At 34.2% G+C, this 17,513-nt stretch overlaps 1 protein-coding gene across 2 annotated transcripts in view; it reads left to right on the plus strand.

Annotated features, from left to right (window-relative positions):
* CTNNBL1 (catenin beta like 1) overlaps window positions 1–17,513 on the plus strand; it is a 218,907-nt gene that overhangs the window by 72,245 nt on the left and 129,149 nt on the right. For both annotated transcript variants that reach the window (XM_051979353.1, XM_051979354.1), the window contains exon 5: window positions 13,020–13,117. In XM_051979353.1, coding sequence (XP_051835313.1) covers window positions 13,020–13,117 — 98 coding nt within the window. The remainder of the gene's footprint in view (window positions 1–13,019; window positions 13,118–17,513) is intronic.

The raw sequence follows: 17,513 nt of genomic DNA on the forward strand, positions 1-17,513 counted from the left end.
GTTAACAATTTACTGTTCTACAGCTGTAACTTGCCTGAAACATCTACCATGAATAAACAATTTCACAGCAGTCATGACTTAATTTTTTTAACTCTTCATTTTTCAACCAGGGCTGTACATGATCGGTTATGTTCTCAGCAGGCACAGGTCATCTTGGTGCTGTCCTTTTCAGGGGAAACATAAACTTCAGGGATTTTAATTGGTATCAGAGGACTGGTTTGTTGTGACCTTAAGAACTAGAGACTATAGGAATACAGCTTGTGCCTTGTCCTTTCAACCATGAAATGCTACTTCAGTGTATTCTGTCGCTCTGCATCGTTGCTGCTGCTGCTGCTGCTGCTGCTGAAAACTTGTCAGCATTTCTGTTATTGGCCCCTCCTGGGAAAGACTGGAGCTCAGCCAGTGTTTTGCTTCAGAGTGGGATTTTAGAATATTAAAAAAATAACCCTGAGGGTAGGAATTGGGGAGAGAAACATACAGATTTTTGGTGAAGCCTGTGGATACAGTGGGAGTCTAGTACAAGGTAGAACTATGTATCTGTTGGCCTTTTTAAATATTGCTGGTATAAAACAACCAATTTCTCTTTAAGATATATCATTTAGATTCATTCTAAGATATATCATTTAGATTCATTCCCTTTGTTTGAAACTTTGGGGAGTACTTTTACCAAATGATAAAAATCAAAGATTCATTTTAGGATAACTCTCATAAAGTAATACTAAACAAATAATTGTTCTGACTTACCATAAGTAGAACTATCTCAAGAAGCCTAATTAGTGAGAGACATATAATGAGGGACAAAGAGATAACAATGGCCCAGACAACACAGAAGTAGAATGTGGAAGTGTTGTGCTCACTTTGCATATTTTAGATTACAGTGTGAAGTTGTATCAAGTTGTCTGCGTGATGCCCTAAATGCAGCATCAGCAATTTGCATTAGCATGAAAAGAACCTAGGTTCAAGTAATTATTAACTCTGTAGCAATTATTCACAATAACTTTGGGCATCTCTTAATTTCTGTGAGCTTCTTTTTCTTTACCTATAAAATAAGAATAATAATACTTAGTCTCCCAACTGTTTGAGTCATTGTGAGATAAATACTTTGTAAATTCTCAGTTGCAATATGAAGCAGGATGTGGGTAAGTGGCATAAGTGGCATACACCAGAATTCACTGGAGTTCACTGGAGGGAATGATCATTGTGTGGGGGTGATCATTGAATGGCTCTGGTGATATTTGAATTACGAAGGTAGATGGGGTTATGAGCAGTCCTTCATGGGGCTCTAGGTGGATAAGACCCCTTTGAATGTGAAAAATATGAATAACATCCTAAAGATTTTTTAAAATAATTTTGATTATATTTACTTAACACACAAAACAAGTAAAACAATATGCCCATAAAAAGTTGTCATTTCTTTGAGATAGAGATTAGTATCTCAGGAAGAAAGATTAATATCTTGTACTATATAGGTACTGCTTCACAAATTTTCTTTTACAAAAAGTGAAAGATGAAAAAATCACTGAGGCAGCTAGATGGTACAGTGGCTGGAGCACTGGTCCTAGAGTCAGGAAGACCTGTGTTCAAATGTGGCACTTACTAGCTGTGTGACCCTAGACAATATATTTAATCCTGTTTGCCTCAGTTTTCTCATCTATAAAATGATCTGGAAAAAGAAATAGTGGTTTGTTATTTGATCTTTGTTAAGAAAACCCCACAGAGAATTGGACATGACTGAAACAACTCCATAAAACAAGAGAAAACTCACAGAAACAATGGCGAGAGAAACACAATTTGGATAGTAGAGAGACGAAAAAAGAGTGCATATCTTAGTTCTTTAGGTCACTGAAATGTTTAATAAAATTTAACTTTATATAATAAATTTATGTATATATACTTATGGTTGTAAATTATGCAACAAATTAGTAATATATAGCATTTATGCATTTATGACTTACTAACATTTTTTTCTGGTATTTCATACAGTACACTGCAAATCACCAAAAATCCCTATTTAATTATTTATGGCCAATCTGAGAATAACTAAAACTGCAAATGTGTAAACCCTTAAATGTTGAATAAGAAAAATGCTAGCGTTTGGCTTGATTATCTCTGAATTTGTCAGAGATTGGTTCTTCGAAAGAAATGAGCATTCCTTTCCTGAAAGTTGATGAACAAGCCAAGGAAAGTTGTACTTAGGTTCTTCTTGATTAAAAATGGTACAGTCCCAATAAGCAATCCATGCAAAATAACAAAATTTGAAGCATGTACTCTTTCCAATTTGATTAAGATGCCTAATTCTTCAATAATAATATTGCGTAATTTAAACTTAGTTTAGGCAGCCTGTTTTTTCTCTAGTCCAGTTGATTCAAATTAATGAAACCTTATTTAATTTTAATATCTGAAGGCAACCAGTATTTTTGAAAGTTGCATGGTAAATATTTAGAAAAGAACTTTGTTATATTTGTGGTGCAGAGTGCAAAGTGATTACCCTTTACTCTTTAGGAAATCTTTCGTTGTCTCTGATAATTAGGGAGTAGATTCACTTTTATTTATTTAGACTTTATGTTACTAAGTGGAGAAGCATGATGTAGAAGAATACTGGTTTTGGAATCAGAAATCCTGTTTTCACTTAATAACTTTGTATTTGTTTGTTGTAGGGAAAAACTATATTATTTATGTATGCTTTGGGTAAGGAAAAATTTCCTAAAAGAGCCAATGAAGTCTTATACTGCAAATTCAGTGAACTCTTATTGCTGATATTGTAAAGGGGAGTCCTGTTAATTTGGGGTTGGGATAGATGGAATTTTCAACTCCTTCCAATAGCTCCTAGGAGCTGCTGTCATTCTAGTTTGTTTGATCTGGGACTTGTCATTTAATTTCTCTGAGTCTTCTTGTTTCTTCTAAATGTAAAATCAGAATAATAATATTTTGTATTACCTTACTTGATAACTGTGAAGAAAGTACTTTGCAAATCTTGGAGTTCTACTTAAATGTGGCTTACTGTCATTTTCTAAATATGTCTGAGTAGAAAAAAGCCAAAAAAAAGTAAGAAGAATTGGCAAAGCTATATACAATTGTGATTTGTAATGAAATATTTTTAAGCCACTTAGAATATTTTGTAATTTTGATCCTTCTCTCCTAGACTATTATCAATCCAGCTAAATTTAATTTTCTTAAATCTGAGAATGATGAACTGGCTTTAGCAAGAAGGCATATCTGGCTATTCATTAGAGGTAGGCATCTTGTGTTAAGTAGTCCAATGCTAATGACTGAGAATTGGACTGTCAGTATTCCTTTGGGGCCCTCCCTTAATTGGGCTGGTAGAAAGTGGGTTATTATTCTAGTCATTTCCTACAGCATGCACCCTACTAACAAGGCTTATCGTGAGCATTTGTAGTCCTATTTGCTATTTCCCAGTTTAGTGTTTCCTGTATCAACACTGCATTGGAATAAAATGTACTTTTTCTCTTTACTTTTCAGTCTTTAAACAGCTGTTACACCATGCATTGATAAGTAGCTCATTTTACTTGAGCAACTCATTAGCCAATTAAACATGCTATGATGAAAGGCAAGTGTCAGTAGGAAATTACAAAACGTTAGTTTGAGAAAACACATCTTGGTATAATATATATACTCACTGTCTTGTATATAGGTACTTAATTGTCTTTTGAATGCTTTTTTTTTTTTTTTTGTGAATTTCATGACTTTCCTGTCTTTGGAAGTTGTGATTATTAATTTAGGTGTATTGGGTACACATCTTTTGGGAACACATTACTGTTGCCCTGAATTCCTTTTTCTAGTTTAGTTACATTTTGAACTGCTTCAGACAGGGACAAAAATAGGTTCCAGGTCTAGTCTGGATGGTTATGTGATTTAGGTAGCTCTGTATTTGCTAGGGAGACCATCTTTACTCTTTTAAAAGAAAGCATGCAGTTTGAATTTATTGAGTACGTACTAGATACCCAAAACTAGGTGCCATTTTCAAAGGAAACTGAAAACAAAACAAAATTTGCAGTTTTAGTTCAGTTGTATCACTTTTGTATACATGGGACTTCATTTTTAAGAAAAGCTTTTTCATTATAACTTTGAATAAGTCATCTGTTTATTTCATCTTTTCTTTTTTTTTTTTTTTAAACTTTGTTATGTACTTTGAATTGTTGTTTGATGAGATTAATGTTCAGTTTTTGTACAGAGACTCTAAATTATCATTCAGACACAAATATGGAGAACAAAAACTGGAAAAAAACCCTCTTCTAAGATACATTGTTTAAGATACTCAGGTATAGACTGTCTCTTCTTTCTTTTACTTATTCTTATAGTAGCTTGTTTTCCTACTGGTAGATAAGTTAGAAGAGGACTGGGGGGTGGGGGGGGGGGTAGCCTTTTTACCTAACATGAGAAAGTAGGCCATTCAAAGTTGTAAGTAATTTTCTGGGAGTCAGGTTGTTGGGTTTTTCTATTATCTGTTGATGGGAGAGCTTTTTACTTTGTGAGATGAAATTGTAAGTATAGTGGCAAAGTCTTTGCCCACATATGCTTATGGAGAAATGCCAGGTGGTCAAGGGGTTATATTGAAGGTTCTCATGTTTGAAAGCTTTTCATCCTTTTATCTGATTTTTCACTTTGTTTTTTGATCATCATCAAATGACTTTTGTTCTGGGTCAGATTAGATTATCTGGTGATTGCAATTACTAATTGCTGCCTTTTTGAAGTTTTATTTGGGGAGCTTGGGGAATTTATGTGAGATTAGTTAGTGGAGGAATTGATTAGAAATCTTTCAGGCACAGTAAGTAGTTGATATCTTGCTTGACTTATTACTTGAGGTCAGGAAAATAGGTAGGAGATAGCCACTGGAGCAGTCAAGGCCAAAGTGTTTCTTAGAAAAAAATCATTAAAAAAAAAAAAAGAAAAAAATCATAAATTCACTCATGACTATTTTATGATGATGATTGCCAAAGAGTGACTGTCTTACGTATTGCTTTTTTTTTTTTTAACGTCTGTGACATGTTTCTTAATCACTAGCACCAATGAAAGACATATTTTCTCCAAAAATGATAATAGGAATATGCTGAATTAATAGACATTAATTTGTATACTGGTTATGAGATTGAAAAGTAAAATTACATTTTTCAGCTTGTTGTGAACTTAAATGAAGCAGTTTAGAGTAGTTTCCTAAGTTACATTTTAGAATTCTGAGACTTTAGAGGAAAATGAACAAAGTAGTAGACATTTTGACCCTTTAGTTCTTAACTATTTATGAGGAAAAAGTTTCAGAATGGAAAGAGCTGCAATTAATCTAGACGGCAATTAGCAATTATTAAGTATCTGATGATGGATGGTGCCTTATAACATTGCATGTAAAGAGGATATCAATGATATTTTACTACCTGCTGTGTGTGGAGCATTATAATAAAGCTGAACTTTCACTTTAGATATAGGCAGGCAATGACTTACTTTGATGCCTTGAGGAATCTGTGACCTCTTCCTTGCTACCTCATTCTTTGCATTTCTTGGCTTCTGATTGTTCACCAGTTAATATTGCTGACAAGGGTTCAGTCAATTTACTGAACTCCAGGTCTCTTGACATTATATGGCTACTATTGGAACATGATAAGCTGTCTATTGGCTACTTATTTTTTCTCCATGGCTAGACTACAGTTTTCTTTCCCCAGTCATGCATTTCTCTGATAACTTTTATACTATTTGTAATGCACAGTTCTTCCTTAGTAATACATTGCAATCTGCTTATATTTCTCTTGTGCCTTTTGCTCATGTGCCAGCCAGTTCTTCTCATTGTCTTTTGGATTTTAGTTCAATGTTGCTTTTCAGTATACAGCTCATGCAACACTATGTACAAATACAGTGTCTGCCTTTTCCAACATTGACTAATTTGTTGAGTATGAAATGAAGTTCTAGCATTGTTTTCATTTGTATTCCTCTTGTTATTAGTGATTGTGAATGCTTTTTCTTGCAGTTGTTAATATCTTACAATTCATTTTTTGAGACCTGTTTGTTTATATTCTTTTGAGTATTCCTCTCTTGGAGAAAAGCTTTTGGTCTTATGTATTTATTTTAGATGCCTATATATTTTAGATACTAGGCCTTTATTAGAGATGTTTAATGCAGAGTTTGGCTCCCATAAACACTCAATAAATTCCAGTGGTTTCTATTTTCCAGGATCAAATGCACAATCATATTTGACATTCAACGCCTGTTACATTCTAGTCCCCTTCTACCTTTCCAGTCACCTTAAACCTTATACCCCACTGTGTACTCTTTGATCTAGTCAGTGCCTCAGACTTTTTGAGGCTATACCATGAATAGGACATTCTAGAATCTCTTGTCTTCAAGCATTTTCTCTGGCTGTCTTCCATTCCTTGGATACGCTCTTTTTTCATCTCCACCTATTAGTTTCTTTTCTAACTCCTCTTAATTCTGTGTCTTCCTTCTCTTAATTATTGCCTTTTTATTTTGTTGATAATTTTTTTGTATATTTTTGTTTGCTTGTTGTTTCCCCTCTTAGATTGTGAACTCATTGATCATAGAGACTGTCTTTTGCTTTTTTTTTTTTTTTTGATACGCTTAGCACTTAGCACATTATTTGACATATAGTTGGCATTTCTCTTTTTTTAAATCTTAGATGCATTAACTTTGTGCAAAACTTTTTCATTTTTACGTAACTGAAATGATTTATTTTGTTTTTTGTAATTGCCTCTATCCTGTGTTTGGTTAAGAATTCATTCTTGTTTATTGTTATAAAACATATGATCTGTTTATCTTTTAATTTTTTATGTTCTTTAATACTCATATCATAGTTTGAATTTGTGGTGTCATATGCTCTTACTTCATTGTTCTAAGCGTGATTTTAGCCATATTACTTAACAGTTTTCATAGCAGATATCAAATAGAGAATTTTTTCTAAGATATGTTTTTAGGCTTGGTGAACATTGGTTTATTGAGTTTAGATATTTCTGATTCTTCTTTGTCTAATGTGTTTCATAGATATAATTTGTATGTATGTGTGTGTGTGTGTGTATTGCGATACAGGAACCACCTGCCAGTGGCTGCTGGAGGTCTAACTCAGACCTGTAAGATAGATCTCTTCATGTGAGAAGAAGATGATGATGATACAAGGAGACTGAGAGGCAGTTGTGTTCTCTGATCTCTTTCCTCTTCCCTCTGCCTCCAATTTATTTCATTCCCAATGCACAAGGAACACCTGTGTAAGTAAAGGCTGCCTTACAACTCCTTCAGATGTTATGATTCACAAATATGGAGGCTCTTAGAGAATTGATCTGTCCCTTTAGCCATAGTCCTTAACATGTGGTGTGTGTTTGTGTGTATGTATGTATATATATGTGTGTATATACATTTTTATTTTTATTTTTTTTTGCTTTTTGCTGAGGCAGTTGGACTTACCCAGTATCACACAGCTAGGAAGTGTTAAGGGTCTGAGACCAGATTTGAACTCACGTCTTTCTGATTTCAGGGCTGGTGTTCTAGCTACTGCACCACCTAGCTGCCCCCAACGTAATTTATATATTTTTCACCAGTTCCAAATGGTTTTGATGACTTATATTTTAATTTATTATGAGGTCTAGAAGTCCCACTTATTCCTACCTTTTTATTATTTCCTTAATATTCTAGACTTTTATTCCTTCAAATGAATTTTGTAATTATTTCATTTTTCTCTGTAAGATATCTCTGTGGTTATTTAATGTAGCAGCAGTATGTCTATAAATTAATTTTGGTAGGAGTTTCATTTTTATTATATTGGTATTACCTATTCTCTATTGCTGAATATTTGTCCACTCTTTATATTGTTCAGAGAGCTACTTAATGAACATTTTGTATTTGAATCTCTATAAATAATGAATGTACTTTGATAGATTCTCAGATAATTTTATCATTTTTAATTATTTTGAATGAAATTTCCCTTTGAATGAATATTATTTCCTCCTGGATTTTGTTGTTGTTTTGTAGGAATGCTCTTGATTTTTGTAATTTATTTTATAGCTTAGAACTTTGCGGACACTATTCATTGTTTCAATATCTTTGCTCATTTCTTAGAATTTTCTAAGTAAAGAATCAAGTTATAAAGGGATTGGGATTGTTTTGTCTTTCTTAAACCTTTCACTTCTTTGTCAAGTCTTTTTGCTATTGCTCGCATTTCTAGAACTATATCAAATTATAATATGAATAGTGAGAGAACCCTTGCTTTAATATTGTACTTACTAGGAGAACTTCTATGTTTCCCATTATATATAGTTAGTACTTGCTTTGATTTTTCTTTACTTTTTATTATATTTTTAAAATCTCCCTATGCCTATCTATGCTTTGTAGTACCCCTCTCCCCCACGACATATTAATGAGTGTTGTGCTTTGTGAAAGGTTTTTTTGTACTTGTTGATAATCACTGGGTTTGGATAGTTTTGTTTTTTAATATGATTTATCATATTGATTGTTTTCCTTATGTTGAACCAGCCTTGGTATAATCAAACTTGATCATTACAAATTATTTTCTTCACAAATTACTATTTATCATGATTTAACTTGTTGAAATTTTTGAATCGATAGTCATTAAGGATATTATTCTACAGTTCTTTCTTTGCTTCTCATTTCTAGGTTTAGATATTAGAACTGTATTTGTCTCATAAAAGGGATTGTAGAATTCTTTTCTCAGTTTTTCAGAATAATTTGTGTAGTGTATGAATTAATTGTTTTATAATAGTTTGCTAGATTCTCCTGTAAAGTTACTAGGATCACAGGTTTTTCCTTTGGTAGTTCCTTTGTAGCTGGTTTTGTTTCCTTTTTTTGAGATCAGATTATTTAAGTTGTTTATTTGGTGTTGTATCAGTATAGGTATTTTGTATTTTTGAAGGAAATCCTCTGTTTTGTGTGTTCATATAACTATATATGGTAGGTTCTGATTGATATATATATATATCTAAAAAAGTTTCTTCTGGTTTTGTTTTATCAGTGATCTTTTTTTCCCCTTCTTCCCTCCTGCCTCGAGGCAATTAGGGTTAAGTGACTTGCTCAAGGTCACAGAGCTAGGATGTGTCAAGTGTTTGAGGTGTGGATGGAGATTTTGGAGGTATCTTTGGGATATAGACTAGCAGTAGTATATTGCTGGATCAGAGAGAATGCACAGGTTGATAGCCCTTTGGGCATATTTCCAAATTGCTCTCCTGAATGGATGGATCAGTTCACAGTTCCACAAACAGTGCATTAGTGTCCTAATTTCCTACATCTCCTTCAACATCCAGCATTTTCCTTTTTTGTCATATTAACCTCTCTCATAGTTCTTCTTATCTCCTTTATTTGCTTATCATTCATATTATAATTCATATTATAACCATTAACTGTAAATGTTACTCAAGGGTCTGGCCTGAGCACTCTTTTCTCTCTACACTCTCAGTGATTATATAATCTTTCTTGGTTTTAATTATCATTTTTACAAATGGAGTCCTAGGTCTATGTAATTAGCTCCATCTTCCATTTTTCATTTGCATATCAACATTTCAAACTGGATGTCCTGGATAGTTCATAAAATTAGTATGTCTAAAACAAAGTTCATTATTCCTTCCTGTGTCTTATTTTACATTATTCCCATTTCTGATATGTCACTTACCCCCTCCCATATTATTATTTTTTTTTCTGGTTGCCTTCTATAACTGGAATACATTTACATACTACTCACCTCCACCTCTTAGATTGTAATTTTTCCTTTCTAACATAGTTCAACAGCCTTTTTGAACATAGTATCTAGCACTGAATAAGTACTTGTTGATTGATACATCAACTATGATGTATGGTGGTAACATCATTAGAAGAATGTTGTTGTTCAGTAGATGGATCTTTGTTTCATTGAGAACTTTGGGATAGTTAAAAGCTGGAGTGTGTCTCAGATGCAATCATGCCTGCCTTCCTCCTTTATTTGTGTATAGACAAAATTGTGCTTAATTTCATCAGCTCCTGAAGAACTGCAGAACATTTTAAACGTTCTCTGTAATCTGTCTAAATGGCTTAGTGTAATGACTGACATAGAAGAAGCTTGGGAGTTGCAGGACACTTGGGGAGTACTTTGCCATTTAATTGGTTGCTAGTCTTTTGAGTATATGTTATCTTGAACACATGTAGCAGATGAACAGTGACCTAGACTCCAAATTAAATAAAAGGACAGTGGGCTAGATGTGCAGTACTTGTGATCATCTTAGTGTATGTTCAGATGCCAAAATTTCCCTATTTTAGCACTAGTGTGAGAAAGAGAGAGGGGAAGAGAGCAAGAGAAGGGGAGAGAGAGAGAGGAAGGGCAGGTTTGTGATGTAAAGGCAAACACCAATTCTCAGTTTTCCCCTTGGAAGTCTAGTGGTTTATGTTGGAAATAAGAAAGTTCAGAGTCATAGGGAAGCCTGTATAACTACTGTTTGTCCAGATCTTCCCAGAGACTCCCCCTTTCCATCAATAATTTGAATCTTAGAGAGGAAGAATTGCATTTACCCACTTTTTATTCAGGAGTTGCCTTTAATTTCAGGGTTATATGACCCATTTGCAAGTGACTCAAGCAGCTTATGAATTGTGGTTTACAGCATGTCTTGTATGACTAGTTGTCCTCTGTGTTAGCAACCTTTTGATTACTTTTCTGATAAGTACCACAAGCATGAAAGAGATTTCATACTAAGATCTTCAAGGCCTTTGCTTCCCTGTGTTTTGGGAGTAGATCATTGTTTACCCGTGGAACAGAAATGAAGACCCGCAATTTAAGAATTTACCCACTTTGCAGGTGGTCATTTGAAGATCTAGAAAGAGAATCTTAACCAAATATATTTCTTTTAGTGTAAGTCCTTTATGAACACTAGAACTTCCTTAGTTACCTCCTGATTTTACCTTCATATAATTTGTGACTTCTGCTTCTTCTATTTTGACTTCATGTACTTCATGTCTAGACTGCAGTTGGCCTTCTATCTGGTCTCTCTGCCTTTGTTTCCTTTTCCCTCCAATTCATTATTCCTTTCACTGTCAGATTAATCTTTATAACATTGTAATTTCAATTTTTCTTCTTAGAAGTATTCAATGGCTCCTCATTACTTAGAACATAAAGGGAATTAGCCTTTCATTCAAATTTCAAATTCACCTCAAATTTACCTATTCAATTTATTAGCAAATTTTTCTTTATTTAAAATCTAAATTTGCTTCTTTGTGACTACCATCTTTTATTCCTAATTTTATCTTTTGGGGCCAGGCAGAACAAGTTTAATATCTCCTCTACCAAAAACAAACAAACAAACCAAAAAAGCCCTTCTGTTAATTGAAGACAGTCATTCTCTCCCTAGTAAGAAATGTAGAATGATGGTTAAGAGTCGCTTTAAGAATCAGAAAGACTGGATTTGGATTCTGTTTCTGACGTAACAGCTATATATGATGTGAATGAGTTGCTCAACTTCTCAGTACATCAGGCAGCTCTCAGACTATTAAGTCTCAGAGTGGTGCCAATTTGTCTTTATTAGAGAATGTTTCTCATTGGAATCTCCCTGTACTGATGAAGTTACAGATCCAGTCAGACAATTTAAAAACAAACAAACAAACAAACTCCTCCAGGCTTGATACCCTTACTTCCTTCAGCTTTTCCTTGTAATGGAGGGTTCCAGAGCCATTCACCATGCTGGATGTCCTCCTTGGAATGTGCCATATTTAGTGAGCTGGACTGACAAATAGGAAGATCTGAGTTCAAATCCTTCCTCAGACATTAACTGTATGACCCAGGACAAGATATTTAATATCTTTGAAGTGATTGGATTCAATAACTTTTAATGTCCTTTCTAGGTCATGAGATGGAAGATCTCTTAATTGCAGAATTTGTTGATCTTTTCTTGATCTTCATCTTATTTGTCCTTTGCATGATTTGGTACTGTTAATAAATTCAGGATACTTTCTTCTCTAGGTTTTAATGGCAAGGCTTTCCTTAGTTCTCTTTCTTGTCTGAGTTTTACCTCTCTGACTCTTTTGCTTTATCTTCATTCATGTCACATCAGTCTGTTATAAATCTATACTTGTTTGTTTGATTATGTGTCTCATAAGGTTACAGTACCTTGCAGATAGTATATATTGAGTGACTGTTGATTTGAGTTTGGAGAAGAGAAGAGTACTTTTCTAGTTTTGATAGCTTACCAGGGGTCCTCAAACTTTTTAAATAGGGGGCCAGTTCACTGTCCCTCAGACTGTTGGAGGGCCGGACTATAGTAAAAACAAAAACTTTGTTTTGTGGACCTTTAAATAAAGAAACTTCATAGCCCTGAGTGAAGGGGATAAACATCCTAAGCTGCTGCATCTGGCTTGCGGGCTATAGTTTGAGGACCCTTGGCTTAAACTATATGTCTCAAGTTCTGAGAAAGTTTAGATTGTGTTTTTTTTTTCCTTCCTTTTGCCCATTCCCCTCTGTTAGTTCAGTTCTCTTTTATCCAAAGTAGTATGTTGGAAGGGAGGAGGGAGTGAAGAGGAAAAGTTGATATGGCCAGGACTGGTAGAATGTGCATGGTAGGGAAGAGAACTCCAATTATTTTTTCCCTCATTCTAGCCTAAACTAAATCCATTCTATCCTACATTAACTTCAGCGAAATACTTTGTGAAGCACCAGGCATCACATCACAGAAATCATTACTGCCTTTGAAGGTGAACTGTACAGAGTAGTTAAGATTATACTGAGTTTTAAGAATTTAAATTATGGGCTGAGGTTAAGGGTGTTGGCCTGTTTCTCAGATCACTCTGAAAAAAGACTTCTGAATGACTTATTTGAAGTTGTGAAATTTATGGAAGGTGTAGTGAATATATGGAATAAGTTACTAAGGAAGGTGGTATAAAGAAAGAAAATGAGTCTATCATTTAACACCCACTGTGGGCAGAAAACCACTGAAAATGTTGATGAAGAAATTAACTAGCATATAGAAGGGAACTAAATTTTTGGAAATAAAATGTTTTTAGGATTTTCATATGTAGTTAATTCCCTTAACATTTTTCACATGTGTCCATAGCTGTGGTTGATTTGCTGCAGGAATTAACAGATATTGATACACTCCACGAGAGTGAAGAGGGAGCTGAAGTGCTCATTGATGCTCTGGTAAGTTGAATATTTACTACTTTGGAATTCCTTTCATTCTTTTTAAGTGAGTAACTGTCACTGCCATTTTAATCAGTTAATGATAAAGTTAAATACTTGGGACTTTAAACTGACTTTAAACTCAAGGTGGCTCAACATTGGGGTAGTACAGAAATCTAGGGCTATTTTAATAGGAATTTTGCTTACAGAACAAAAGAGTTTTTAGAGTGGATCAATTCTGAAATTAAGGCACACTGGATTATGGGCATTAAGTGCACTGTGTCATACTGGGGACTATGCTTTGGAATTTAGCTGGTTGTCAAGACTGAACTTGAGGGTATCCTCAGCTACAGTGGTGTCAACTCAGATGGAAAAAAGGGTTACTAAACTATCCAGATGGATCCCTGAAGGTGCATATTGACTTAGAAAACTACATATTAATATTATCTGTGTTATTATATTTTTATTTATTTTGTTAAAAATTTCTCAATATATTTTAATTTGGTTTTGGCATTACTGGGGAGACGCTTATGTGTTTGATTCCTCTACTTTACTAAATGTCAAAAGAATAGAAGTACAAATTATTGAGATTTTTATCACTTTGCCAGTCAGAGAACTTAGATATTTTCTCTTTTGATCTTGGACAAATCAAGGCCCCTAGAATTTACTTTCCCCTCATCATAAAGAGAAGATCTTGAGCCAAACTATCTCTAAAGTTCCTTCTAGTTCTAACATCATTATCACTACGGGAAATAAAAGATTTAAAGTGCGAATGGACTGATGATTCCATTGGATGATCTAGAGCAAAGCCCTTAACCGCTCTATGCCTCATCTGAAAAATGAGGGAATTGGACCTGTTGACTTCTTAAGATTCCTTCTAGCCTTCAATATGTGATCATTTTGCAGATGAAGAAGCTGAAGCTCAGAGAGATTAAGTAATTTGAGTAGGGTCACACAGCTAGTTAGTGATAAAGGTGTCAAGATCAAAATCCTTTGACTCCTGGCAGAATTTTTTTTTTCTTTTCTAGGTTTTCCTGGTTAGTCTTGTTCTAAAAAATACCAAAACTTTCAATTAATAGTGATTTGGTTGAGGTCCTTATCTCAGTGAGCAGATTTGGTGTCACTTTCACTGACCCAAACCTTTTCTCTTCTGTTCTTTATACTAGACTTTTCCCATGCACTCTGGTTCTTGGTATTTGGAATGAGTGGAGAGGTCATGAACTGAGTCGATATGAAGAACTGTATCTTAGATAGAAAGAGGTGCCCAGCAGAGCCAATAACAATTGAGTGTGATGAAAATACCTATGGCCATTTTTCTTTCTAGCTGCTTCCTGGAGTGATTGGACACGTTTGTAGAACACAGGATTTTTTGGGGGCTTTGAATGATTGTGTTGAGAGAAAAGAAATCAGATGGGCTTTTGTTTGGAGGAGTGTTGGGGGAAGGCAGCTGCACTTGCTTTTCCATCAAGTCCCTGTGGTGTCATCCACACAGGCTTACCTTCCAAAGGTTAATTGCAGTGGCCCTGAATGCATCTTCCTGCATAGTCCCTGTGCTGTTTTTAATTACCATCCTTTGCCTAGAAGGTTGTTGCTTGAAAAGGATTGAGGAGAAAGGAGCAGGTAGCCCGCCTGCTGCTTGTAAAAATGGACCTGGAAACAGCCATTTGAACAAAAGCCTCTTTTCTGTTTTCTGTGTTGCCAAAACCACTAACAAAAGCTGGATCTTGCAGATTTTATTATTCATTTAGAAAGAAACAGTTCATCAATAGCCTGGGGAGTCATTAGGTAGCTCCTGCTTAGGAGCTTTTAATTTTTTATTATTCTTATTATTTTTAAGATTTTGGTATTAATCTCTTTATTACAGTGGAATTTATATATATCACAAGGAACTGAAAATTTCAGAATTAACACTAGATCATCTGTTTCAGTGGAAAGCACTTGGTTAGTACTAGGAGGTTGGGGAAAGGCAGGCTTAATTTTATTTTTATTTCCCCATTTTTATTCTTTATTAAGAAACTTTTATAAGATTTCTTAATATTGAAAAGACTTTGATTTCTTTGTAATTTTAATTTGGGGCCAATATCAAAGGCATGGAATGGCATAAACAGCAACTAGAGGGCATCTGATAGAATTTATTGTGAGATGTAGTTTGTAGTTATTGCCTCTGTCTTTTCCCCAGATGGAAATTATAGCTATAGAAAAGCCCTGTTGGGGAAAAGAGTGCAATATTAGCATTCTCAGGGTTCCTTTAGTTTTTTATCTTGGTTACACAAAAGCAAAATTAAATAGCCATCTTTAGATATTTGCCAGGGCTTCCATGGGTAAAAGAGATTAGATTGTTCTGCTTTCTTTCTGAAGACAAACTAATGATGGAAGTTATAAAAAGACAGAGTTTAACTATAAGGAAAAACTTCCAAAAAATAATTAGTTATCTAGAAGTGAAAATTGCTTCTGTGGGAGATAATGGTAGGTTTCCCATTACTGGAAATCTTTCAGGGGAATGCTGGACGAGTCTTTGTCAGTAATTTGCAGAGACAATTCTTACTCAGATATTAGTTGGAATAGATGATCTTGGTCTCTTTCAACATTTCAGTTCTTTCAAAACTTTTCTAAGACTTGCAACAATATAAGGTACCCAAAAGTTCCTAAGTGAGGGGGAAAAAAAAGAGAAATTCTTATCCATATCAATGGTGTTTTACATTGCTCTAAGGAAACCTAGTGTTTTGAAAACTTGTCAGTACTTTATAGAGATATCTTATAAATTGTTAGTCTTTCATTCAATCAAAAATATTTATAAATCTAAAAATTGTTATAGCTGAAAAGGATCCTTCATTCTAATCCTGGCATTAAAAAAAAAATCAACCGTTACTGCCATTGTTGTTATAATTTCATAGTGAATGTAAAATGCTTCTTTCACAATCTGTGAAGGGAAAGTGATATGGGTATCATCAACCTCATTTTATAGATAAGGAAAGAGAGCATAAATGACTGCTTGTTGTCTCATTGAACCCAGTTTCTTGATTGTGATTATTATATCTTACTACCTCTCAGGTTTTATTTTTGGCATTATTGAATTTTTTCCATATATTTAGACTGTGTGAGGACATTATTCTGAATCCAGTTCTTTTCATATTTAAAAGTTTAGGAGATCATATGCTTAGGGCCTAACGAAAACTTAGAGGCTATCTATACCAATACCCTCATGGTAAAAGTGAGGTAAAGTGACATTATCAACTTCTTTCATGGCCTTATACTGATCCAGGATGAAATTTAAAACCATTTCTGGAAAGCAAAGAGGTATAAGTGTTTCTTCTCATAGCCAGGAGATTCACAATACATGTTTTCCTAAGAAAGAATAAGAAACAATATAAAACTAAAAGGTGAATTTTCTTAGAACCTCTACTACCTTCAGTGTGATGCTGCTAATGAGTGATTTGTCTATTTATTTGTTTGTTTGTTTATTATTTCAGATAGCCTTCTTCTAACATTTCTAAACTAGTATGAACATATGTATATTTTAAATTATACTTTTGCTCAAGATTCTAATTTTTTAAAACTTCATAGATTGCTTTGTAGTCTTGGGCAAGAAATTTTTCCCTCTCTGGACTTAGTCTCTTTATTTTTAAAAATCTGAGCATTAATCTACATGTTTTTTGAAGGTTCCTTTCTAACTTTTTTGTTCTATGATTCTAGCTTTCATGACTCCAAAATCTGAGAAAGATTGGTAGGTCATTGGTAGGTCATCCATGCTTCATATAGAGCCCTTCTGCTTTCTTTTTCTTCTTATCCTCTCCCCCTTTTTGGATAAATAGAAAAGGTCATTTGACTGTGTTCTTGTCTCACTGTAGACTACAGGAGTGTCATTTGGAAGATCTCTTAAGCAGAGAAAATCAGTAAATTTATCGGAACACCTTTGACTGAATGCATCCTGATTTTGCAAACCAGAACTACTCCCTTCCATGATCTAATCCCAGGCTTATTTGTTTTTTAGTATCAGATGTAGCCACAGTTCCTGAAGGTGGACTGGAAGGGTTAAAGGAGTAGTATAGAATACCAGTTTGTTCTGCTTACCAACAGATTCATTGTGATAAATCTAGAATAATTATTTTTCCAAGGATTCTTTTGCACTAAATGTATTTTGACTTTCTTTTCCTCCCATTGCAATAATTGAATTTAACTCAACTAAACATAAAGTTTAACATAATGCAAGTGCAGAAAAGCAGATTGTTTAAAGTTCCATTTTATTTTATGACAAAATATAAGATTGTTCTCCAGAGTGACTCACATCATACATATAATAGTATAGTTCTTGAATTTTCACAAGTTCTTTACAGACACTGTTACTGCTACATTTTAGACAGTGGAGATGGAAGACATAACTAAGGATCAAGAGGGAGAAAAAAAATGAAGATAAAAC

This window comes from Antechinus flavipes, chromosome 2, assembly GCF_016432865.1.
Source record: "Antechinus flavipes isolate AdamAnt ecotype Samford, QLD, Australia chromosome 2, AdamAnt_v2, whole genome shotgun sequence".
Taxonomy (NCBI): Eukaryota; Metazoa; Chordata; class Mammalia; order Dasyuromorphia; family Dasyuridae; genus Antechinus; species Antechinus flavipes.